At 35.8% G+C, this 26,291-nt stretch overlaps 1 protein-coding gene across 1 annotated transcript in view; it reads right to left on the bottom strand.

Annotated features, from left to right (window-relative positions):
- MAN2A1 (mannosidase alpha class 2A member 1) overlaps positions 1-26,291 on the bottom strand; it is a 173,934-nt gene that overhangs the window by 102,536 nt on the left and 45,107 nt on the right. Inside the window, exon 5 of the mRNA XM_012473931.2 lies at positions 9,872-9,999. Within this exon, the coding sequence (XP_012329354.2) occupies positions 9,872-9,999 (128 nt within the window). The remainder of the gene's footprint in view (positions 1-9,871; positions 10,000-26,291) is intronic.

Here is a 26,291-nt window from a genome sequence, read left to right as displayed (position 1 = left end):
TATTTTTTAAATTAATAAATGAAATAAAAATAAGTCACAACACATTGAGACTCATTGAAGTTGTACAGTCTCCTAGAGATATCAGACCAAGGACCTACCGAGCATTATCTTCTGTAAAGTAATCCCAGCAAGATGTCATGAAGAGAGGATTCTGCCACTGCCTATCCACCCAGGCAGGGAATACTCACGAAATTAATCAGTTACAGTTTAAATAAACACTGCCGTCTTTTAGCTGTTACCATCTTTTACCTATTAGAAAGCCACAGTCATTAACTAGAGGTAAAGAACAAACAGGACCAGCACCCTTCCTGCAAAGATCTCACAGTCCTGTGATCTGTGAAGCTGGATAACCCTGGAACTCCCCTACATGATAAAGAAAAGTAACATAACTCATTTCAACTTATATTTCCCAACCCCAACATTATGGATTTTTTAGTCTGTCTTTTACGTCTTACAAAAGCCCCAAATCCTCTTACGATACAGTGTCAGAACTGGCCAAAATAACTATATCATATTTCATTAAATCTTAAGACATTATGATACTGGTGCTTTCACTCTATGTAGAAAGGAGGCAGTGATTTCTCATAGCTGGCTCACACCAATAACGCGACTACTGACTAAAGATATATCTCAATTTCACAGAGGATAAAATGTTAAAAAAATAGAAATAAAAATAAAGGTACAGGTTAGAATTAATAAGAGTATTCATCTAGCATTACAAAAATCTGATGTTTTAATTATTTGGGATTTTCAAAGTGTCTACTTACAACTTATAAACTGACATAAGTAACATTGCTGTGTGCTTTTTTTTTTTTCATTCAAACACCTTTTAAGTACCTTACCTAAGGTGATGAAACCCAGGGTTACAAAAATGAGTTAATCTAGATCTTGACTCTAGTTGCAGAGGTGGTCACTGAAATAACTATAACACAAAGTAGCACACAAGACAGCAAACAGAACCCTGTAAACAATACTAGAGAAGAACACAGAGATGGGAAGCCAGTAATGGACGATAAGGAAAAGTCCGGATCTAAAGAGGACAAGAGTATATTGCCAAAACTCAAAAAGAGCTTATGTCAAAACTAAAAGAATTGACCACATAAGATTTGTGTGTTTCACATATATAATTTACATCCAAAAATTATAAAGAAATACTGAACTCTATTTAGTAATTTTGGTTTTTGTGGTAGCATGGGCTTAACAATTCTGAAGCTAACTTTCATGTATTCTAAGACTGAACAAATAAGAACAAAGGAGCTAGGATTTTCACTCTAAGACAAGTAACTACAAATGTGGAAATGTAATGTGGAAGACTGGAATGTACCCTATGATACTGAGGGACTCAGTAACTTCTCTTCCCGGGTCCACAAGGGGCGTGGTTTCAAAGGCAAGAACTTCCCAGCACCATGCCTCCATCCACCTCCCCATCTGGAAACCTAGAGTTCTTTGTCTAACATTCCCATGCACAGGCTGGGTAGAAAGCCCAGGTGAGCTTCCTTTGCTTAGAAAGCCCACCAAAAGCTCCAAGGGAGGAGGCTTTGATTAAGAGCAAGGCAACCAATCCAATATCAGAGTCAAAGATCAATCACTCCAGAGAAGTTTGGAAAAGCTCCTCTCACTGGATGAGAACTTGAATAGGGCGGGAGTAACTCCAAGGTTAAAATCCCCCCTATTCCCTTACCTGTACGGACTCCATCTCTGGATCCCCTCCCAGGATACCATGGGAGCTCACTCACTTTCTCTCTCTCTCTTTCTCTCTCTCTCTCTCTCTATTTTTCTTTCTCTCTCACTCTCTCTCTCTCTCTCTCTCTGCCTAATAAATTGCTTTCTGCAAAACTCTCTGGGTCCAATACTTACTTGAATGAGCTCACCGTGCCACCAGGGCCCTCTCCCCATTCTTGGGTGAGGCCCAGGGACCTGGGAAAACATATGCGATTGGGGAACAGTGAGCACCTTTGGGACACCCCCGCAGCCCTGCTCCTGTTACCCAGTTATAATACTGCATTACAACAGGAGATATCAGTACTAACTTATGGTTTTTAATATAGAAATATAAAAATATAGATATAGGTGTCTGTATGTGTATTCACAAACGTACACTAATTTTCCAACTCAAAAGTTATAATGGTCAAATTTTCATAATAAAGTTAAAAACGTACATTAATAGCCAAAGATTAAACAACTAAAAATGCATCCCATAATCAAATGTAAAAAGTCTCCAAATTAACATGTTCTAAATTCTTTAGAAAACAAAACCAAGAACACTAATTGATAAGATGCAGCCAAAGCTACAATACAAAGAAATGTCATATCCTCAGATATGTTCATTATCTTGAAAAAGAAAGTAACTGGGCCAGAGGAAAATCTCCCTGAACCTGGCTTTTCTCAGCCTTATGGAACATGTAGTGAGGTTCATTTTGATGCTCAAAAGCCTCCCAACTAAATTCATAGAGGTCTGTCTTAAATAAAATTTATGGGAAGCCACTGTATTGGGCTGAGCTCCTGCCCTACACCCCAAAAGACCACATCAAACGAGAATTCAGTCTCTTGTGCTAAGGTGCCACATAATCAAACTGAACTTGAATATGTACCAGTTCAAAAACAACAATAAAAACCAGGAGATTCGCAGCAATCTGATCTATGGGACTTGTCTACTTGAGCCAGCATGATAAGGAAGTCTCCTCGGTTTTAATCCTGTAAGGGAAATAACTTTGAAATAACCAACCTACTTTTTGTTCCCCATTTCTGCTTTTGCAGCCTTTTTCTGCCTATAAAGCCAATCTTCTCTGCTTAGCTCATCAGAATATATATTTTTTAGATGTGATGTTGCCTTGTTCATGAATTGTTTAATAAAGCTAATTCAATTTTTAAGCTGAATTTGTTCACATTGTGTTTTTGACAGTTATAGCTCTAAAATTGAAGAGTTTTATGATGCTCTAAGTGTTCTTAAGAGTGTTCACTATTTGGGATGGCGGAAAGAGTGAAGTGTGAGATACCTCTTATCACATGCTAAGAGCCATAAGTACAACATCTGATCCATATCAAGGGCCAGCAGTGATCTTCTCCAGGGCAGCTTGAGGTAGAAGGAACATACACTCTCAGACTGACCCTGCCACACTGCCATTATCCTCCGCCTGGAGTGCAGAAATGAGCACCAACTCCATTTCATCAGTTTGCCTACGCTGACTCTGCAGGATAAATGAGACTGATGGGTATGCTCTCTCACAAGAGGCCTTGCTGCCACTCACCTTCACTTTGTAGAAAAAGAACAAATGGGCCAAAGTGTATTTGTGTGTGCACATGTACCCCTTACCAACTCCTTGAGAGGAAAAGAAACAAAAAACGGACAAAAAAAGCAAAGCAGGAAGAAAATAAAGATAAGGTCGTATGAAGAAACACAAAATACCTTTTATCTTAAAAAATTTTAAGCTGCTCTTTATAAAATAAATAACATAGACTAATAGTCAAATAAAAATGCCCTACAGAAAGCAGTAAAGAAGACAGATAAAAACGTTGTAGATAAGATAGTTTTAAACACTTTACCATCCCGAACAAATTTTTTTAAAAAATACTATCCCATTGTTGTGGAAAAAATTTATTGTGTTTAAATATACATATGAAAAAGCCCAGGATGTTATAATGTTATATATCACAAAACAGGTAGCTCTAAATGGTGAAGAAGGATTTCTCCTTACTTTCTGCTGTATTTTTTTTTCCTATTTTCCTACATTGACTGCATATTATTTAATAAAATACTGTTTAAAACAAAGACTACTATACACAATTCTTATTTTATATTCCAAGTAATTAAACTGTTGATAAGACTGGGTTTCTGATAAAAATAATTTAATTTACATTTTAGATGTAAATTAATTATATTAATAACTCTGAAATTTTTAGCATTATCAAAAAAATCTACCTCCAATAATAGACCCCTCTAAGCCTAGGATCTTAGCAATAAGACCAAAAAGGATTTATTCCAGGAAGTCTGTAACTATTTAACTTAAGAAATTATTGTCACATCCACAGAAAAATAAGAAAAACCATATAGTATTGATAGATGACTATAAGAAATCCAGTAACATTAACTACTTACTGCCAACTGAAAACTACTAAAAAGAACAATAATTTTCTAAACACTATAAATAGCATCTACCATAAAAACACTACATAATATAATAGTTAGTATAAACAGCTAAACAATTTCCATTAAAAATCTGGAACAGGAAAGACCATTACCCACTGTCATTACTATAGGAGATTTTAGCTATGCAATAAAATATTAAACAGACATATATCTAATTACTCTAAGTATTAAAAAAGATAATATCATTTTAAGATTTTATTACATACTTAAAACTATAAGAAATTATATAAAATATTTATAATAAAAAGATACATTTAGGATTTATACACTTTTAGAGCACACATATAGAAATGCATATGAAAAATTTCTTATATATTGGTATTAAATGATTAACAGAAATGAAAGAAATACCACTAAAAACAAATTAGTAACCATAAACTGGAAGGAAATATTCATGGAACATGTATATGACAAAGTGCTCATATTCAGAACATAAAAAGAACATCTGTAAATTTTTAAAAAGGTTAGCCAGACTAATGAAGAGAAAAGAATCAAATAGACACAATAAAAAATGATAAAGGGGATATCACCACTGATCCCACAGAAATACAAACTACCATCAGAGAATACTACAAACACCTCTATGCAAATAAACTAGAAAATCTAGAAGAAATAGATAAATTCCTGGACACATACACCCTCCCAAGACTAAACCAGGAAGAAGTTGAATTTCTGAATAGACCAATAACAAGTTCTGAAATTGAAGCAGTAATTAATAGCCTACCAACCAAAAAAAAGCCCAGTATCAGACGATTCACAGCCAAATTCTACCAGAGGCACAAAGAGGAGCTGGTACCATTCCTTCTAAACTATTCCAAACCAAAAAAAAAAGAGGGACTCCTCCCCAACTCATTTTATGAGGCCAGCATCATCCCGATAACAAAACCTGGCAGAGACACAACAAAAAAAGAAAATTTCAGGCCAATATCCCTGATGAACATCAATGCAAAAATCCTCAATAAAATACTGGCAAACTGAATCCAGCAACACATCAAAAAGCTTTTCTACCATGATCAAGTCAGCTACATCCCTGGGATGCAAGGCTGGTTCAATATACAGAATTCAATAAATATAATCCATCACATAAACAGAACCAATGAGAAAAACCACATGATTATCTCCATAAATGCAAAAAAGGCCTATATCACTGTGTACCCACCAGAATGGTTCTAGAATGGTTCAAGAAAAAAGACTCACAACACAAACATTGGCAAAAATGTAGACCAACCAGAATTCTAATTCATTGTTGGTGGAATATAAAATAGCAAAACCACTTTGGGCAACTCTTTCAAAGTTAAAATAAGCTGCAACATACACTCATCCTATAGCCTAGCAATTCTAGTCCTAGTAAATATTTCATTCCAAGAAAATGAAAACATAGGCCCACAAAAAGACCTATGCACAAATGTTTATTACAGTATGACTCACCATAGCTCAAAACTGAAAGCAACCCAAATGTTCAACAGAAAAGTGGACAAACAATGGGATACTACCCAGTAATAAAAGGAAATGAATTACCTACCAACATATACAACAAAAGCGAATCTCAAAAACTTTATGCTGGAGACAGGATATACACTATACAAAAAATTCTGTATTTCTATATACTAGCAATGAATAATTCTAAATAAAATTAAGAAAACAATCCCAGCCAGACACAGTGGCTCATGCCTGTAATCCCAGCACTTTGGGAGGCTAAGGCCAGGAGATCACGAGGTCTGGAGATCGAGACTATCCTGGCCAACATGGTGAAACCCCCATCTCTACTAAAAATACAAAAAATTAGCTGGGTATGGTGGCACATGCCTGTAGTTCCAGCTACTCAGGAGGCTGAGGCAGTAGAATTGCTTGAACCTAGGAGGCAGAAGTTGCAGTGAGCTGAGATCCTGCCACTGCACTCCAGCCTGGGCAATGGAGAAAAAAAAAAATCCCATTTATAATGGCAGGAAAACAAACAAAATGCCTAGGAACAAATTTAACAAAAAAAAGCATAGGATTTTTACACTAAAAGCTACAAAACACTGCTGAAAGAAATTAAAGACAATCTACTTATAGAAAGCCATCCCATGTTGATATATCAGAAGATGTGACATTGCTAAGGTGGCAATAGTCCTCCAGATTGATCTATCGATTTAATACAACCACTACCCAAATCCTAGCAGACATTTTCACAGAAATTGATAAACCAGCCTAAAATTCACATGGAAAAAAACAAGTTTAAAAAAAGAACAAAGTTGGAAAACTCAGACTTCCCAATGTCAAGCTTACTACTAGCTGTAGTAATCAGTATGATTCTGGCATAAAGACATAAGTCAAGGAAACAGAATGGAGAGTCCAGGAATAAACTCTCACAATTATGGTTAACTGAATTGTGCCAGGACAATTCAGTGAGGAAAGAATCATCTTTTCAACAAGTGGCATTGGGATAACTGGGTATCAACATGCAAAGGAATAAATATGAAACTCTACCTCACATCATACACAAATATGAACTCAAAATAGATCACTGATATAAATGTAAGAGCCAAAACCATAAAACTCTTTTAAAAATAGGAGTAGATCTTCATAATTTGGAATTAAACAACAGTTTCTTATATGGCATAAAAAGCAAAAGCAACAGAAGGAAAACTTCCACAAAATTAAAACTGTGTATCAAAACACACCTTTAAGAAAGTGAAAAAAACCCACAGAATGAAAAAATAAATTTGTAAATCATTATCTGACAAAGAACTTTCACCCAGAATATATTTTTAAAAACTCTTATAAGTCAATAATAAAAAGACAAATACTCTATTGAAAAATAGGAAAATAATTAGAATAGACATTTCTCCTTAAAAGATATATATAAGTAGCCAATATACACATGAAAAGATTCTTAGTACCACTAGTCTTTAGGAAAATGCAAATCAAAATCACAATGAAATTACCATTTCACATATACTATATGACTACAATAAAAAAGACAGACAATAACAAATGTTGGTGAAGACATGGAAAAAGTAGAAACCTCATTCACTGCTGGTGGGAAGGTAAAATGATACTGCTCTTTTGAAAAAGTTTGACAGTTCCTCAAAATGCTAAACATTTTCATCATATAACCCAGCAATTCTATTCCTAGGAAGAAAGGTAGATTCACACAAAAACTTTTAAACAAATGTGTATAGCAGCATTATTCATAGTAGCCAAAAAGAAGATACAACCTAAGTGACCATCAACTGAATAAAGGATAAACAAATGTGGTATATCCATACAAAAGAATATTGGGATGAAGCACTGATATATGCCATAATACATGAAACTTGAAAACATTATGCCAAGAATCTAGTCACCAAAGGCCATACACTACATGCTTCCATCAATGTGAAATGTCCAGAACAGTCCAATCCATATATACAGAAAGACTAGTGACAGCCTGGGACTGGGGCAGAGAAGGGTGAATATAGAAAGTGGAGTGACTACTACTGGGTATAAGGTTTCTTTGGAGGACGGTGAAAAAAGTTCTAAAAATAGACTGTGGTGATGGTTGAACAAATCTGTGAATTTATGTGTAATAAATCTCAATAAGTTGTAAGAAAAAAAATTACACTGAGCAAAAGAAACAAGATCCAAAAGAATATTATGTGAGTTCATATATTAATAAGTTCTTCTTCAAACAAAACTCATCCACGATGACAGAAATCAAAGAGCAATTGGCTGCAGGGGGAAAGATGAGGGATGAGAGACCTTTCTCGGGTAATTAACGTATAGATTAAATGGGTATGTACATTTGTTAAAACTCACTGACCTCTACATTTAGGATTTATATATTCCACTACATGTAAATTATATTTCAATAAAAACTAAACATAAAAAAATCCATAACTGAGGTTTATAAAGTGAATATTCTTGGCTTAACACATCAAGTATTTAAGAAAAAGGGCGTTGCGTAGAGAGGGTCCCTAAGACCACCTCCAGGTTTGGTGATTTGTTAAGAAAAATCACAAGTCTCAACGTATTGTCCTATTCATACCTATAATTTATTACAGTGAAACGAAAAAAAAAAAATCTGCGAAAGGAAAAGGCACACAGAGCAAGTCCAGAGGAAGCTAGGTGCAAGCTTCTAAGTGCCCTTTCCCCGTGGAGTCATACAGGATGTGTTTAAATTCTCCAGCACCTAACTGTGACAGTATGTGTGAAATAATGTTGATCAAGGAAACTCATTACAGACTCAGTGTCCAATGTTGGGGGCTGGTCATGTAGGCAACCTTTGCTCAGCACATACTAAGATTTTAGACTCGCAGAAGGAAAGCAATTATTTAGCACAAACTATACTGTTAGTACCAACAGATTAAAAATAGCCACTCTTATCGGTTAGGAAATCCATGTTCCCAGACACTAGCCAAGGGCCAATCTTGCAAGCAAGGCCTCTCTAAGGATAGCAGTTTCAGACCTGCTATGTTAATTCTTTTCTACGTAGGCATGATATCTGCGAGAACAGATATCATGGAAGATATCATGGAAGAACATACTTCCAAATGGTTCTGATAATAATAAATATGAGCACCACTACATCAACATAGAAAGAGAAAAAATTAAGAAAATGTGTCAAAATGTTAACAACTGGTAAATCTGGGTGAAGGATTTATGAGAGTATTTAGCAGTATTCTTACACATTTCTTTAAATTCTAAATTATCTCAAAAAGTAAAGAAAAAATTAATAGGAATGGGAAGAATTTTATCCCCGAGACAATTTTTTATAATAATGAAATATCTAAAAATAACTTCAATAAAAATGCATATACTTACACAAAAAACTACATTATTATACTGAAATATAAAATATTTGAAAAGATTTACATACCAGGTTACAAAAGGCAAATATTAAATATGACATAGTTTTCTATCAGTCCCAAGTTTTTACAGTAGACCTCTGATTCTATCAGTCTAGCATCTTTTTCCCCATTTCTTATAGCAACAGAATTCTTCTGTTGAACTGGACCCACTCCATGGGGCCATTCACATCAAGGACCCAGTCTCATGCTTTTTAGGTGCAGCTGACCCTGCCCTCCACAATTACCTTTACCCCAAAACCATTTCCACCAAAATGACTAGACCTCAGTGATTTGAACTCTTATACCTCACAGTAACTGGCTCAAACATAAGCAACTGACTCAAGCTGGGCCAACCAGATAAAGTATTAAGGAAAATTCCTTCTGGTTGCTAGGTTGGGAAACGGAGTCTCAGCTGCCAAGAACCATTTTACTCACCATGTGGAGAAAGCCAGCAAAACAAGTAGAGCCCAAAGATATAGTGCCCAGACAACATAATTTGAGTCCCCTGTATCCCTGGATGCAGACATACCTGAAGCTACCGTATCTCTGGAACACCCAGTGACATAACTTTCTTTCCTTTTTTGGTTGGAAAAAAAAAAAAAACTTAAGCTACCATATTAGGTTTTTGCCTCTTGTGATGAAGTATTAAGATGTAATTAAAATCCCAAAACTAATATAAATATAGGTAAAATAAATACATTAAACATGGTAGATGATCCTAAAAGTGACTATATTAAATCTCTGTAACTCAGTTTATGATCTAAGAAATATCATAAATTAATGAAGGATAAATTATCAATGATAATAAGTAATGGGGAAAATAGTTATTGGGAAAAAAACAGAGCCTCACTTCACATTCCCCAAAATTAAGTCTAAAACAGCCCAAATAAAGAAGAAATATACCAATACATACCTACATTATTTTCCAGCCACTGATGTCCTTCAATTAGTTGATCAATTAAGGCAAAATAATGTGGAGTAGCTTCATCAGGCATAACCCAGCCACCTGTCACAATTTCAAACTGACCATTTTCTATTAAACTAGAGAGAAAATAACAAGAGTCTACATTAATAAATATAAGAAAAGTTCAAATTAAAAAACTAAACAAACATAAACCTTAAGAACAGCCTTTAAATATAACCAGTATATATACTAGTCGTTAATTTTTTTTTAAACCCGTGAGTGATTTCAACCTCAAGACCCCATGATAGCACCCAGTGTCTCAGGTGACCCCTGCCCTTCTGTAGGAAAAGCCATGCAGGTCATTTTGGAGGTTCCTTCCACAAGGGTATAAACTCCCACACAGCCTCAAAGATTCTTAATGTCAAAAGCCACATCTGGTTTATTTCTGAATCTTGCAGAGCACCTAGCAAATCGTTTTATACACAGTATATGCTTGATGAGTGTTTATTGGAGGGCTGTCATTTTAAGCAAAATATTTATTTCAATATATCTTTATCAAAAAGCAATATTTATTTTAGTCCTTCTGACACCTATAAGTTAATCATGCAAATTATCCTAAAAAATTTAAAAGGGTAAAGCTAGTCAATACCACATGACTCTGGGAATACACATAACATCATAAAGTACTTTGCTCCAGATTCAGTTGAAATACAGGCTATACAGTTTATTTTTTATTATTGAGTGAAAGGCTCTAACAGCATCATTATTTGTTTATTGGGTATTCCTTTCGCATAATACTATACCAGGTAACAAGATCCCCAGCCCTAATACAATTGTTTTAAGAAGATACTTTCCCCTGAGAAGAGAAAAAAAATCATAAACAACTAAAAATTTGAAATAGTGCCCAAGCAGGCATAAAAGTCAAGAATTAAGCAAGTTCTAGAGCAGTAGCTCAACCCTGTATTCAAGTACTCTGGGAAGTCAAGGCAGGAGGATTGCTTGAGGTCAGGAGTTCTAGACCAGCCTGGGCAACACAGGAAGATTTCTTATTTACAAAATAAAATTTAAAAGTTAGCCAGGTGTGGTGGTGCATGCCTGTAGTCCCAGCTACTTGGTAGGCTGAGGTGGAAGGATTGCTTGAGCTTGGGAGTTTGAGGCTGAGTGAGCTAAGATTAGGCCACTGCACTCCAGCCTGGGAGATAAGAAGATACTGTGCCAAAAAAAAAAGTAAAGAAAATAAAAGAAAAAAAAAGAATTTGAGCAAGTATCTATCTTAAGTGCCACAGATTTGCCAGCTTACAACAAGATAGTTTGGACAATGGGGTAACATTTCAGAAAGAAGCAAAGCAGTTTTAAAAAGGACATACATCACTGGATGCCTACAGCTAACAGCCAACTCTCAAGCCAAATTTAATTGAAGCAGACCAGGGGCACAGAAGATGAATAACTATCTTCCTACAAAGCATATGATAGAAGCCACAACATTAATACAACATGTAATTTACTCAAGCATATGTATAATCATACAACCAATAACAGAGTGGATAATGGACATAATTTATTAAAAAATCAAATAATAAATTCCTTGCAAAAATTAAAGAAATAAATTAAATTTATGTTGCCATGGGGATCACCAACTAATACAATTTCACATGGAGAATATGATGACTCATTAGAATATCTACAGAAACCCATTATCCAATCAAACTTGAGATTCTCAAAGGCCCAAATCAAGAATCTACAATGTACTTCTTTAAGAACACAACTAAATTCAAGGCTACAGGTCCCCTCTTTATTGTCAACAAACCTATGTATAAATTAGTTCTTTTTCTTATCCTTCTGGCGATTGCCTGATTTAGCCACACTCTAGAGGCTATGGACCAGACCTGCCTTATATGCATATGCCAAGCATATGCCTTATGCTTGGCAGCCTGAGATGTCAGCACAGTATAAGATTTAATATCTAATTATTAAATATGGAAATTTGATCTCATTATTTCAATATCTAATAAACAGATCTTTTGGAAAATTTCAGATATAAATTCAGATATAAATCAAGAACAAACTCATTGCTGATCTTGAATACAGAAAATAAAACTACAGATTAAAAAAACTAAAAAAGTTAAGAGGAAAAAAGTTACTCCAATGATAGAGCTTTTCTTTATTCATCTATATTAGTTTTAATTTACAACATAATTCCTGTCCTACAGGCATTAATGGTCTTCAAGAAAGTCAACCAGTCAAGAATTACATTATATACAGCTACTAATTTTCCCAGCTCCATTTGTTAATAATCCATTTCTTCCTATGATGCCTGAGATGCTACTTTAATCAAAAACTGAATTCTGACCTGTAGATAAAGGTTACATTAAAGACTATTCTGTCTATTAATTTTTAGGAGGTATGAAAAACTTCCCATTTTATGAGCTAAGAAATATCATAAATTAATGAAGGATAAATTACTCAATGATAATGAGTAATAGGGAAAATACTTACTCGAAGAAAAACAGAGCCTCATTTCAGATTCCCCAAAATTAACTGTCCAAAATAGTCCAAATAAAGAAGAAATCTACCAATACATATCTATATTATTTTTCAGCCACTGATGTCCTTTAATTAGTTGTAACTGAACTTATTAAAATATTTTCCAGCATTTATATATTTTCTTCTCCCCTATCTTTCCCAGTCTGGCTGGTTTCAACTGCCCTCATATCTTAGCTCAAAGACGTCTGCATGTGCACCCGAGCTAAACTAACACTCCCAGTGTCCCCCCACCCCACATCACTCTATCCATCACAGTCTTTATCAGAAACCAAAATTACCTTGTTCATTAACAGATCTCCACTCTTTCCCTCCCCACCTCTACCCACCATTAGATTGTAAGCTCCAAGAGAGCAGGGACTAGAATGTGCTTTGTTCACGGTTGCACATCTGGCACTCAGACGCTTACCTGGCAGATAATGTTCATTCAAATATTTGATAGATGAATGAGGAATTAATGAATAAGGCCATCAGTTTAATATTAGTATTTACCTACAGTTTTTATATTAGAAGAAGCTCATAGATATTTGCAAAATAAAATAGAGAAAGGTCAGTTTAAATGAAGTTTCCATTATCTAGGTACAAGACGATATGATCTAAAATATGATATTAGTAATTATGAAATATGGAGGAGGAGGGAGACATGGGAGACATTACATGAAAAAGCATCAATTGTAATTAGAAAATGACTGAAGATAGAAGAAAGAATTAATGCAAATATGACTTAGAGTTTTAATTCCAGGTGTCTAATGGAGTGGTAGTATTAATACACAGACAGTGGAATTGAATGGAGAAAGGAAGTCACTTTGTATTAATGCATATAAATTTAGACAGGGTTCTTTTTGATGACATTGTGACATCCAAAAGGAGTTAATTGAAAAAGAAGAGTAAGTTAAGAAAAAGGGCCAATTAAAAAGTTTCAAAGAATTATTAATAAAAGAGAAAATAGAGAATGATGGGAAGTTAACAGAAAACAATCAGATAGAGAGTCAAAGATCAAGCTGAAGAAAAATATAAGAGAAATGGAGATAAGCAAAGACTTGGAACCAACCCAAATGCCCATCAATGATAGACTGGACAGGGGAAATGTGGCACATATGCACCATGGAATACTATGCAGCCATAAAAAAACAATGAGTTCGTGTCCTTTGTAGGAACATGGATAAACCTGGAAACCATCATTCTCAGCAAACTGACACAAGAACAGAAAATCAAACACCACATGTTCTTACTCATAGGAGGGTGTTAAACAATGAGAACACAAGGACACAGGGAGGGGAGCATCACACACTGGGGTCTGTGGGGGGGAACTAGGTGGGGGACAGCAGAGGGTGGGGAGTTGGGGAGGGATAACATGGGGAGAAATGCCAGATATAGGCGATGGGGAGGAAGGCGGCAAACCACAATGCCATGTATATACCTATGCAACAATCTTACATGTTCTTCACATGTACCCCAAAACTTAAAATGTGATAAAATATATAATATATATAATAATCCTCATTGCTGATAGTTGGTTTTAAGCTCATTATCATTACATCTCTGCATGATAAAAAAAAAAGAAATGTTAAAGAACAAAAGGAATAAATCTGAATGTAGCCTGAAACATTCTATAAAAGAGTAATAAAGAGCAATCTCTCCTTTCAGTTGGTAAAAGCCATTAAAAAGCTACCATAACTATGACTTAGAAATAAACACTTGAGTGATTCAGAATAGTAAGCTGAGAAATCAATTTTTAAAAAATATTTACATTATTAAAATAGCCATTGAAGATTTATTTAAAAAAAAAACACTAAAAATAGGACTACCACATGATCCAGCCATCCCACTACTGGGAGTTTATCCCAACGAAAAAGATCAGTATATCAAAGGGAAACCTGTACTCCCATGTTTATTGCAGCACCATTCACAACCGCAAAGATATGGAATCAACCTAAGTGTTGATTTAGATGAATAGAAAAAGAAATTGTGGTAATATATACAATGGAATACTATTTGGTCATAAAAATGTATGAAATCATGTCATTTGTAGCAACATGAATGAAACTGGAGGTCATTCTATTAAGTGAAATAAGCCAGGCACAGAAAAACAAATATCCTATGTTCTCACTCATAGATGGGAGTTAAAAAACGTTGCTCTCACAGAAGTAGAGAGTAGAATGATAGATACCAGAGGCTAGGAAGAGTATATGGCTTAGGGTAGGGAAGGGAGAGAAGGGTTAAGAGAGGTTGGTTAATGGGTACAAACATAAGTTAGATAAAAGGAACAAGTTCTAATGTTTAACAGCAGAGTAGGATGACTACAGTTAAAAACAATGTATTGTACATTTCAAAACAGCTGAAAGAGAGGACTGTAAATGTTCCCAACACTTAGAAATAATCAATACTTAAGGTGATGGATACCCCAACCCTGACTTGATCATTACACATTCCATGCATGTAACAAAATATCACATGTGCTCCATAAATACGTACAAATATTTGTATTAATTAAAAACATATAAATAAAATAAAACAGCCATCGAGTTAGTCGGGGAAGAATGTGTTATGGTTTTTCTTTTTAAGACTCAATTAGAGTGACTTAAAACCAGCTCATAAGAAAGAGCCAAGATATTATGTCATGGAAGCCAAGGGATTCATATTTTAAAATAGTATGCTCATACGTTTTTCAGAAAAATTACATGAGTAGGTCAAAAACAGGCATATATATCATATCACATACAAATGATGTCATAACAGCAGACCAGAAAGTACATAGATTTCAGTTTTTCTTAGCATAGTTTATCTTATCAGATAGAACAAAACATCCCATGGAAGAAAAGAGACAACATTATTTTTAATATGAAGCATATTATAATACTATGATACCTGATAGAACAATCAGGTTAGTGAGTACTCCTATTTCATTGAACTGCCTATTTTTCCGAGGGTATTACCCTCTAACCCATCCACAAGAATGAAAAAACATAATAACCCAGAAGATTCTTAAAGGCAGGAAGGTTTGATTTGATATAAAATATTTGTGGTGTTAAGCAAAAACACTTTCCATTAACAACAACAAAACCCAAAAACGTCAGAAGGACACAAATTTGCCCTGAATTCTAGAGCATATATGATAAGCACTTAAGGAAAATTGTCAACCTAATTACTGAGAAGCATAGCAATAATCATCATCATTTAGTGCTAACTATAAAACCTAGGACTAAAAGTCTTACAGAAACAATATGTCTAGAAATACTTACTTTAAAAAAATATTCACAAGCAGTAACATAAAAGCTATGCAAACCTACAAAAAAGTACCATAAAGGTGCCACTACTGTTAGTGATGATAAAGATAAAATGAAGACAGACTCTAGCTGTATATTCAAGACTAACAATTTTTAAAAAGTAATGATAAATACCTATATCTATAGAAAAATTTACTTAGAATGAATACAGGCACTTCAAAGTATTTCCATTCACAGTGTTCAACAGGTATCAACTGAACTATTTATCTGACAGGAAGGGGAATACAAAATTACAAAATTTAAAAAAAAAGTGCCCACATCATAGGGTATATTGCTTAGTTTCTACCAAGACATTTTCTCTGATGTCTGACAAACTTTTTTACATGTACACTTCATGATATTTCCTAATAAACATGAAATGAAATCTAAAGACCAATGTGAATGGATATTGGGTAAGTAAGGGAAACAAAGGAATATATTAATCTAACGAATTCAGAAACTAGGAAACCAGGAACTAATTTTCAAAATTAACAATACTTGTATTTCACTTTTTACACTGAGCTGACTTGTAACTAATGGTAAAAGACATTAAAATACTACCATGTTTCTATTTCAATGATGAGAAATGTGGTGTAGAAAGCTTAAGAAAATTACTGAACAAAACTAAACTGAGCATATCTGTCGCTCTTCACTTTACCCAAAATGCAAAATTTACTGCAAAGCACAACAAGCTGCAAATCATTTTCTCTGAGTGTCACTTTTTCCCCTATGTAGAATCATTGGAATTTGGAATTTGGAATTTGGTCACACACAGAAGGACACACTCAAAGAGCTTTTCTCCTTAATGGGGAAATTGTTACAGACAACTTAGTAGCAAACAATGCATCATTTAGCAAGCTTCAAAGAATCACAAATTAATTTCACATGAGAAAACCAGTTGAATTTCTAATCACACATCTGGGGAAATGGGAAATAATACAAGATGATGTACCATGTTTCATTCTTAAATTTTAAAAAATTTAAATGGAAAATTCAAAAAGAAAGAAGTTCCCAGTGAATCAATTTATACCCTAAAGATATTCTGCTAATCAGATTCTCTGATTCATACTCCTTTCATGGAAAATACCTAGTATTCAGAGAAAAAGATTGGTTTTAAAGCCCCGCATATAAGGATTGGGGAAACTCACTGTATGGTTTTGAACATTGTTGATACGTATCTATACAAATTTGGTATATGAGGAGCAGAGGGTAAATTAATCCTCTCTCATCATTTCTTCCTCATTGCAATCCAGCCACATCCCCTTCTTTCAGTTAGCTGTCCATGCTGTCTATCTGCCTGGAATGTTTTCTCTTCAAGTATTTGCCTCACTGATTCTTACTGGCTCACTAGGGCTGTCACTGGCCACCATGTCCCACCCATATCCCACATAAACTGCTATTTTTCAGAAAATCCAAAATTTTTCTTCCATAACATTTATAACAAAACTTAACTGCATATTTGTATGTTTACTATCTTTCTATTCCAATAGACTGTAAGTACCCTGAGGTCAGGAATCACATCTGTTCTGTTCATCATTTAACACTGAGTGCTCCCATTAGTATAAAATTGTAAGAAATGTGTACCAATAATGCAAAAAAAAATATAAAATGGGCAAAGAATACAATGCAGATATTTCAGAAATAACTGGCTCATAAAATGAAGAGAAATTTAATCTCACTCATAAGGAAATGCAAGTTAAAACTTCATTAAGATGCCACTTCTCACCTATCAAATTACAAAGATCAAGAAGTTGTATAGAATGTCAAGGGCACAGACATAGGTAGTCTCACATATTGCTAGCAATAACTATCAAACTGTAAAATGCATACGTACTTTCATCCATGTTTACTGCAAATAAGTCAGAAAATATTTAAAAGTATTTTAAAATAAAAGCATTATATACACTAAAGACAAAAAGACACACTAAATACATTAGCAAGAGACCAGAAATAAAATTGGGAGTAGTTAAATTAAAAAGTCCCATTCATATGACAGAATTTACTCAAAGATTCTTCAAGACGTATGTTTAAAAAGGACTGGTATGGCCGGGCACAGCGGCTCATGCCCTGTAATCCCAGCACTTTGGGAGGCTGAGGCAGGCGAACCACGAGGTCAGGAGACGGAGACCATCCTGGCTGACACGGTGAAACCCATCTCTACTAAAAATACAAAAAATTAGCTGGGCGTGGTGGTGCGCACCTGTAATTCCAGCTACTTAAGAGGCTGAGGCAGGAAAACTGCTTAAACCCGGAAGGTGGAGGTTGCAACGAGCCGAGATCTTGCCACTGCATTCCCTAGGCAACAGAGCAAGACTCTGATTGGAGTCTTGGAGACTAAAAAAAAAAAAAGCACTGGTATGACACCCATTTGGGGTGCCTATTATTTAAAATAATAAAAAAGCAAATAAGTGTTGATAAGGATGTAAGGAAATTGGAAATTTGTGCATTGCTGGTGGGATGCAAAATGGTACAGTAGTATGGAAAACAGCATGGTGACTCCTAAAAAAAAAATTAAACAAAGAATTACTATATGATTCTGCAGTCCCATTTCTGGGGATAGAAAGAAGGGACCTGAATAGATATCTGCACACCCATATTCATAGCAACATTATTCACAGTGGCCAAAAGGTAGAAACCACCAAAATGTCCATCAAAGGATGACTGGATAAACAAGCTGTGGTATCTATTAGGTTGTTGCAAAAGCAATTGCGGTTTTTGTCACTACTTTCAACACATACAGGAGAATATCATGTAGCCTTAAAAAAGAAAGAAATCCTGATACATGCCACAACATGAATGAACCTTCAAGATACTATGCTAAATGAAGTAAGGCAGACACAAAAGGACAAATAATATATGATTCTACATATATAATGCACCTAACAGAATCGTCAAATTTGTAGAGACAGAAAACAGAACGGTGGTTGCCAGGATCCCAAGAGAAAGAGGAATGGAAAATACTGTTCAATGGGTACAATGTGTGCATTTGGGGTGATGCTGAAGTTCTAGAAATGGATGGTGGTAACAGCTGCACAATGATGTAAATGTTGTAATGCTACTGAATTGTCCACTTTAAAATTGTTTAATTACATGTTATGTAAATAGTAAATTGCATGTTATGCTTAATTACCACAATTAAAAAAATAGACCCACTCGATTAAAAAAAAAAACCAGTACAATGTGCATGGCATGCTATCATTTGTATAACATATATGCCTATGCTTTTATGTACATGTACATATGTTTTCCCATACATCTATAAAATAAACAAGAGCCTGGTCATAGTAGTTACCGCCTGTGAAATGAGCAAAATAACAAGGAGAGAGGAGTGGCTGAGTACCTTACTTTTCATTGTGTACCCTTTGCATATATTAAAAGTAAATTAAAAACAATTTTTTCTCAACTATAAATGCTATATCCTATGCTTCCTAAGCACTGAAAACTAAGAAAACAGGCCAGACATGGTGGCTCACATCTGTAATCCTAGCACTTTGGGAAGCAGAGGCTGGCAGATCACTTGAGGTCAGGAGTTCCAGACTAGCATGGCCAACATGGCAAAACCCTGTCTTCACAAAAAATACAAAAAGTAGCTGGGTCTGGTGGCACATGCCTGTAATCCCAGCTACTTAGGAAGCTGAGGAAATTGCCTGAACCTGGGAGGAAGAAGTGGCAGTGAGCCAAGACTGCAACACTGCACTCCAGCCTGGGCAACAGAGTTAAGCTCTGTCTCAAAATAGATTAAAGATAGTCATGAATTTTTATTTAAAACTATTTCTTGGGAACAGGTGCAGTGGCTCACACCTATAATCCCTGTGCTTTGGGAGACCAAGGCAGGAAGATCACCTCAGGCCAGGAGTTTGAGGACCAGCCTAGATAATATACTATTTCTACAAAAAAATCAAAATAAAAAAATTAGCCAGGCATGGTGGTATGCACCTGTGGTGCTAGCTACTTAGGAGCCTGAGGTGGAGTATCACTTGAGCCCAGGAGTTTGAGGCTGCATGAGCTATAATAGCACCACTGCACTCCAGCCTGAGTGACAAAGACCCTGTCTCTAAAATAAATTAATTAAATAAAATAGAAATAAAAATAAATTTCTCAGATGGTTCAATTAATAATTTCTGCCAAGTTTTAATAAGCAGGGGATATACTTTAAATCTTTCACTGTATAGTAAATAATACTTCATTCATAAAATATTCAAAATAGGTTGAAAAATGTGAAAAAGTTTAAAGAATAAAATTTAAAGTAAATTTAAAAACTCACTTACTACTTTGATATATGCACAAAGGGTTATGGTAGGCAGGGTTTTTAACCAACTCAATTTACTTAACATTATATCATGAACATCTTTCCATATCAAGAGAGACATATATCATTATTTATATTGTATTGTATTTACTGTATTTATTATATTGCATTTTTATGTTGTATTACATTTTTAAAAATATTTTTCATTGATATAACAATACACAATACACATATTTTCATTCTCATAAATTTTGACAACTGTATAATCACTATCCAAAATAATACATAGACTACTTCCAACAATTCAGAGAGTTTCCAATCCATGCTCATCCACTCACCCTGACCCCAAAAAACATTCTGACAATCTGAATTCTATCACAATAGATCAGTTGAGTCTACTCTCAGACTTCATAAAATGGAAATCAAACAATATTTACTCCTCTTTCTGGCTTCTCCTGCTTAACAGTTGTGAGATTCATTCATACCACTGTGTATTTCAGTATTTATCTTTTTTCTTTTTTTTTAGTCCATCACCTTGCTGAAGGACATTTAAACTGTTTGCAGTTTGAAGTTACTGGGAAAAAGTCTGCTATGAAAATGTCTGTACAAGTCTTTTTGTGAGCATGTTTTCATTTCTCTTGGGTAAATTCCTAGGAGTAGAACCCCCAGATCACATGGTATGTATTTTAAGTTTAGAAAACTCTTTGGAGACTTTTCAGAAAGTCGCCCCCATTTTACATTCCCACCCGCAATATATAATAGTTCCTGTTGCTACACATTCTTGTCAACTTTTGATGTTGTCATCTTTTTTATTTTACCATTCTAAAAGGGTTGGAGGCAATATCTTGTAGAAGTTTTGATATGTATCTCCCTGATGGCCATGCATTACCCAGTTTCTACACACACACCCTCGCCACCCACCCTCCCCCATTGCTGCTAATAAACATCTTTCAGGTGTTGGAACATGCCCTTGTTAATCCCTGGCCCATAATCACATAATCCCTGGCCCTCTTCTCACAACCTGAAATTCTTTCTACCCTCTGACACCCACTTCTTGACTGGCTAGTTCTAGTCATCATTCAGGTTTAAGTTTGAATATGATTTGCTTCAGGAAACCTTCCAAGACCCCCTTCCTGCCTCTACAGAAGAAAACCCTTTATTGTAATACTGTGTTTTATTACATGTCTCCTCTGCTCTTTTCTGAGGGCTGGGACCAGGTCAGTCTTGCTTACCTCCTGCATTCCTAGAGCATAGCACAACAAATACATTTGTTGAACGAATGGCAGAAGTAAATAAGGGAAAGCTTCAGAGATGAGGTAATATTTTAGCTGAGTGTTAAAAATGAGTCAGACTGAAATTATCTAGTTCGCAAAAGGAAAAAAATAAAAATCCAAACTGAACACAGGCAAATTCCTAAGAAGCACAAAGCAGCATGTGTCTGAGGACACCCATGGCTCAGAATGTCTAAGAGTAGAGTGTGAGGCAGGAAGTGACTGGAGATAAAGATTAGCAAGTTGGGAGGAATCAGACAGAAAAAGTCAGTATGTGTCAGGCAAAGGAGACTGGCCTGTACCTTTTGAGACTGAAGCATCATAAAGCATTTTAAAGCAAACATGGTGGGACTCACATATTAAAAAACTAACTCTTGATGAAATGGCTGACACTTAAAAGTGGCACAGCTGGAAATGGAAAGACCATTTGGAGGTTTTCACAATACTATGAGACAAGAGCAATGGAGATGAAAAGCAGGGGTCAGAGTCTGGAGATACTGAAGAGGCAGAAGTCACAGAGCTTAGAGACTGACTGGATGTCACAGGAAGGGGAAGTAGAAAGGGAGAGCACCATTGAGGTTGAGACTATTTGCCCACTATTTTTGGGGCAAGACTACCTGGCTTGGGTCCTAATTTCACACTTACTAGCTGGGTGACCTTAGGCACTTTCCTTAACACCTCTACCTCAGATTCCTCAACAGGAGAATGAAGATGATAAAGTGCCTTAACTCAAGAGGATGCTAGAGGATTGGCTGAATAAATACACAAGTGCTTAAAATGTGCCTGCCACACAGCAAGCACTCAGTAAGTATTATCTCTTACTACTGCCACTAACTAGAGAACAAGAAAGAAGTCCATGTTTGATCTTTAGATCTATAAGTAGTCCAAATGCCTAGTAATTAAAACAACAGTGTGGACAACCATGCAAAATGAAGAAACCAAGTCGTGTTCCCCAACACAAGAGAACAGGAACATTTGGGAAGTAAGTAGAGGAGGAAATCAGAGAGGTGATGAAAAAGGAATGTTCAGCAGTGCAGGAATAGACCTGAAAGTGAAAGAGCTCAAGGTCACTTTGAAGCCAAAGAAGAGAGAATTTCAAGAACGGAGTGGTCAATGTCAATGCTGCAAATCCTCTCTGAGGACTGAGAAAGTATTCAAGGGATGAATGGAGCACCCGAGAAGTCCTTCATGGCTTTTACAGGTATCCATGACATAAACAGATGCCAGCAGTTGAAGGGAATGAGAGGTAGAAGTACAGCGACCTCACTCAAGATGAACTGGGATTGGAGAGGTAGGGCTAGAACACATACGTTCTAAAACAAACGTAAACCACTGCTTCGACTATTAGAACTCAAGTTATTTTAGACCCTGGTGCATTGCTTTCAGTGCTTTGATGAAATGCTAAATATCTTTAGATTCTAAACTCAATCCAAATCTGCAAATGACTCTGAATATGACAAGATACACTGTAATTTCTCATTGCTCTATAAATTTTACAGCAACCTTCAGTTAAATACCATAAAATCCGACCTGTATTAAATGTATAATAAATTAGTCTGTATATGAACATTTATAGTCCAGTTTCTTAGAAAAACCCAAGATGCACATTAATTAAGTTTGGATTCTTATTTAAGCATGTAACATCAAATATTTCTCTGATTTCAAGAAGCAAGCAGAGATAGTTGAGAAGAAGGTAAAAGGTTCACTTAAATATGAACCAGGGAAAAAATGTAAGAAGATAGTACAAGGACTACACAAACAAAGAGTTTGCATTTTTGCCAAAGCACTGAAACCCAGCAATTCAGTGAAGATAAAAAATCTATACTAACTGATGGCACCATCCTCCCAGCACACATTTGAAACCCTTTTTCACCCTATAAGATCCAGAAAGAGAAACTGGTCAAGACTTTGGTGAATACACAAACTGTTCTTAGGTTCTAACAACTCGGTGGGTTTCTCTACTCAACACTACTCTCAATAGCAGGAGCAGATGCAATATAAAAGCTGTTCCAATATCTCAAATCCCAGAGAGGAACAATGAATATGTAACATGCTGGGTGCTAGTCACAGGAAATGCTAAGGCTAACATTTCAGCTGCTTGACTCTCAATAAGGGTTCACATTTTGATGTATTATAAATATCATGCAGTATTTAACAGCATTTAGCCAAAAATATTCCAATGTGAAGCCTATAAAGTTGAAAAAAAAATTACTACACCAGTCATTTTCAAAATAAAACAAGTATAGAAGATAATACGCTGATTATTTAATGGAAGGCAGCTTCTTTAAATCCACTGGATATGTATTATAAGTAGGTACCATGATTATAATTGATTAGATTATTGCAGATCACACAAAAACAAAAAATCTGATGTTGTTTGCATAGATCTCTCTTTAGTTAACTAGATTTTCACCTTTAAAAGCTTATAGAATTGAATAATGCTATTGGGGGAGGGGAAAAGAATCAAACAAGTCACTTCTAGAATAGATTATAAGGATCATTTGAGTATGTTTCCGTTAAGTTCCCACAATCAATTGGTATTCTTCAGGGACAATGAAAGCTTATGTGGAACTCTGCTGGAATTAACAGGTTCTGCTCTGCAACAGCCAGCTTGCAAATTTAGCTACAGATATTAATCCATAGCTCATCTTCAAAAAGAAAAACAAGCCACTGCATAAGCATTACACTAGAAGTCATACAAAAAAAAATCTATTAGTAATGCCACTTAGTACAAGCTCAGAATTTTAAATAACAGGAGCAAACCTAAACATCTATTAAGTTTTCCTCCGAAAACATACATTTAAGCAACTAACACTAAGAATGTTTTGTTACAGTAAGTAGGGGTGGGGAAATGCTATTACCCTAGTTCTACAAATAAATATAATAAGTGAATACAAGTGAATTATTATAGCTAGAAGGGAGAGAACGTTAGCAAATCCTGACTAGAAACAGAACTAATCTGGCTACAAAACCATTTTTCCTTCAAGCAAAATGATACCATTTAGGATCAAGCCTATATTCCAGAATATTTTCCAATGCCAAAAACAAGCTGTTCTCAGGAGTCTGAGTGAGACAAATATTGAAGACTAGATTCTAATCTGTAGTCCCTTCCAATATCTTACCATCTTATATCCTTAATATTGGACTGATTCATAAAATTGCCGTTTTTGCATATCAGAAGTAGTCTAATATTGGCAATTTTATATGGTTCAACCTAAGAAAAATAACCAACAGAATAAGTAAAAAGAGAGAGAGGGAGAAAATTTGCATCCAGGTAGAGTCAGGAGAAAGAGGCCATCTGCAGGCCATAAAATTGGCAGCATTTCTGACAGATATGGCACAGGTAAAACCAAAATATTTCAAGTATTGACCTGTAACTGCCCCGCACGAAAAATCAGCATGGGATCCCAGCATAAATAAGAAGATTCTGAGAGATTCTGTCAACAGCTCCTAATCTGGAGGGCCAAGGGCTGAAGCAAAGCTGAGTCTTGGGATAGATGTTAATCACATACTCTTCACCCTCATGGCTCTTGTGTGAGCCCGCTCTGCAGAAGTCTCTCTGCCCATGCATTGTGACTGCTGCAGAGGCAGTCTCCCTAATGAAGCCATGCTGGGAGGGAGCCAAGCATGGCTGGCCTCACTGGACCACAAGCAGCAGGCAGCAGACCCAGTTTCCTTCTGAGGTAGCTGGACAGGCCACATCTCCTACCTGGCTTACAGGCCACAAAAAACAAAGCTAGATGCACAAAGCCAGCCCCAGGCTCAGCAGCTTCATCAAAGAAACAGAAGACCCTTCATAGACGGGGCACTCATTTTCCAGATTTTCTCATAGCCCCGGCTCCTCTCTTCTCCCACTCATTTTCCAGATCTTTTCATAGCCCCAGCTCCTCTTATAACCAGGGCACCTTCTCCAACTGCTTATCCTTGATTCTCATATAATCTTCCAGGATGTAATTCTCCAACAGAGGAACTAAGGAGAGATCCTAAGTTTCTATCAGCTAGCTTTCTGGTTTGCAACCAATACAAACTGACTCTGGAGACTGTCTTAAACACACAGAACTGAAGACCAGTTAAAAGCCCAGGCTTAACAAAGGACTGGAGGAAAATGAGAGGTCATGCTGCAAGGAACATAGGGATCTTATCACAGGAAGAGTCTTGCAAATGCAAGGTACCGTCAGGAATGACCAGTAATTATTCTCTGTGTCTGCTTCCCTCCCTCCATCTGTCAGCCCTCACTTCACTCTCTAAAGATTCAAAGCCCTGGGAAATAATATGCTGATTAACTGAGTTCATAGCTGACCTGTCTGGGCTAGGGCAACAAGGAGGAGGATCTGACTTCTCTGGGTGAGAGACAACTTCCCAAAAGGAAATCAGGTGAAGTGGATGCTGGTCAGCCACTAATAACTAATACCCACAGCAAGGAAACTGAAAGTATCTGGTTAGAAAAGAAAGGGATTCAAGGAAAGTTACATCATGTTTTGGGACAAATTCCAGGTGTGAATACCACTGTTCTTGCTCACAAATTAAAAGGAAGAAAATACTTGGACTTATGAATAACAATACAAAAAGCACAGAAGTAAGGTTAGAACCAAACACTCATAAAGCCAGAAAAGACTCAATACCAGAGAGTACTGAACTGAGGGGGTAGCAGGGAAGACTCCTGGGAAAGATCTCCCAAAACACAGTAAATATAACCAATTAAAAATGCATATGAAAAAGAGAGACTAGAGACATAATAACAAGGTAACTCAATTCTAAAACAAATGAAACAAAAGCAGTAGTGAATTAGTAAGAGCTAAAGAAACATTTGAATTGATAGACGGAAATCTTAATGAAAAGTTATATACACTTGGATATATAACTTGATGAAAATTTAAAATTTCATAAGTGAGCACAGGGGAAAAGTTATCTTCAATGAAGCATTATATAAGACAGCTTTTTTTAAGACAAAAGAAAAAAAATTATAATTAAAATTTCCTATTATAGGGACTGAGCACAGTAGCTCATGACTGTAATCCCAGCACTTTGGTAGGCTGAGACGGGTGGATCACCTGAGCCCAAGGGTTCGAGAACAGCCTGGGCAAGATGGCAAAATCTCACCT

This window comes from Aotus nancymaae, unplaced genomic scaffold, assembly GCF_030222135.1.
Source record: "Aotus nancymaae isolate 86718 unplaced genomic scaffold, 86718_ANA_hifiasm-v0.15.2.pri h1tg000014l, whole genome shotgun sequence".
NCBI lineage: Eukaryota > Metazoa > Chordata > Mammalia > Primates > Aotidae > Aotus > Aotus nancymaae.
Note: the sequence above shows the minus strand (reverse complement) of the source record. Positions and strands in the feature narration are given on the sequence as shown.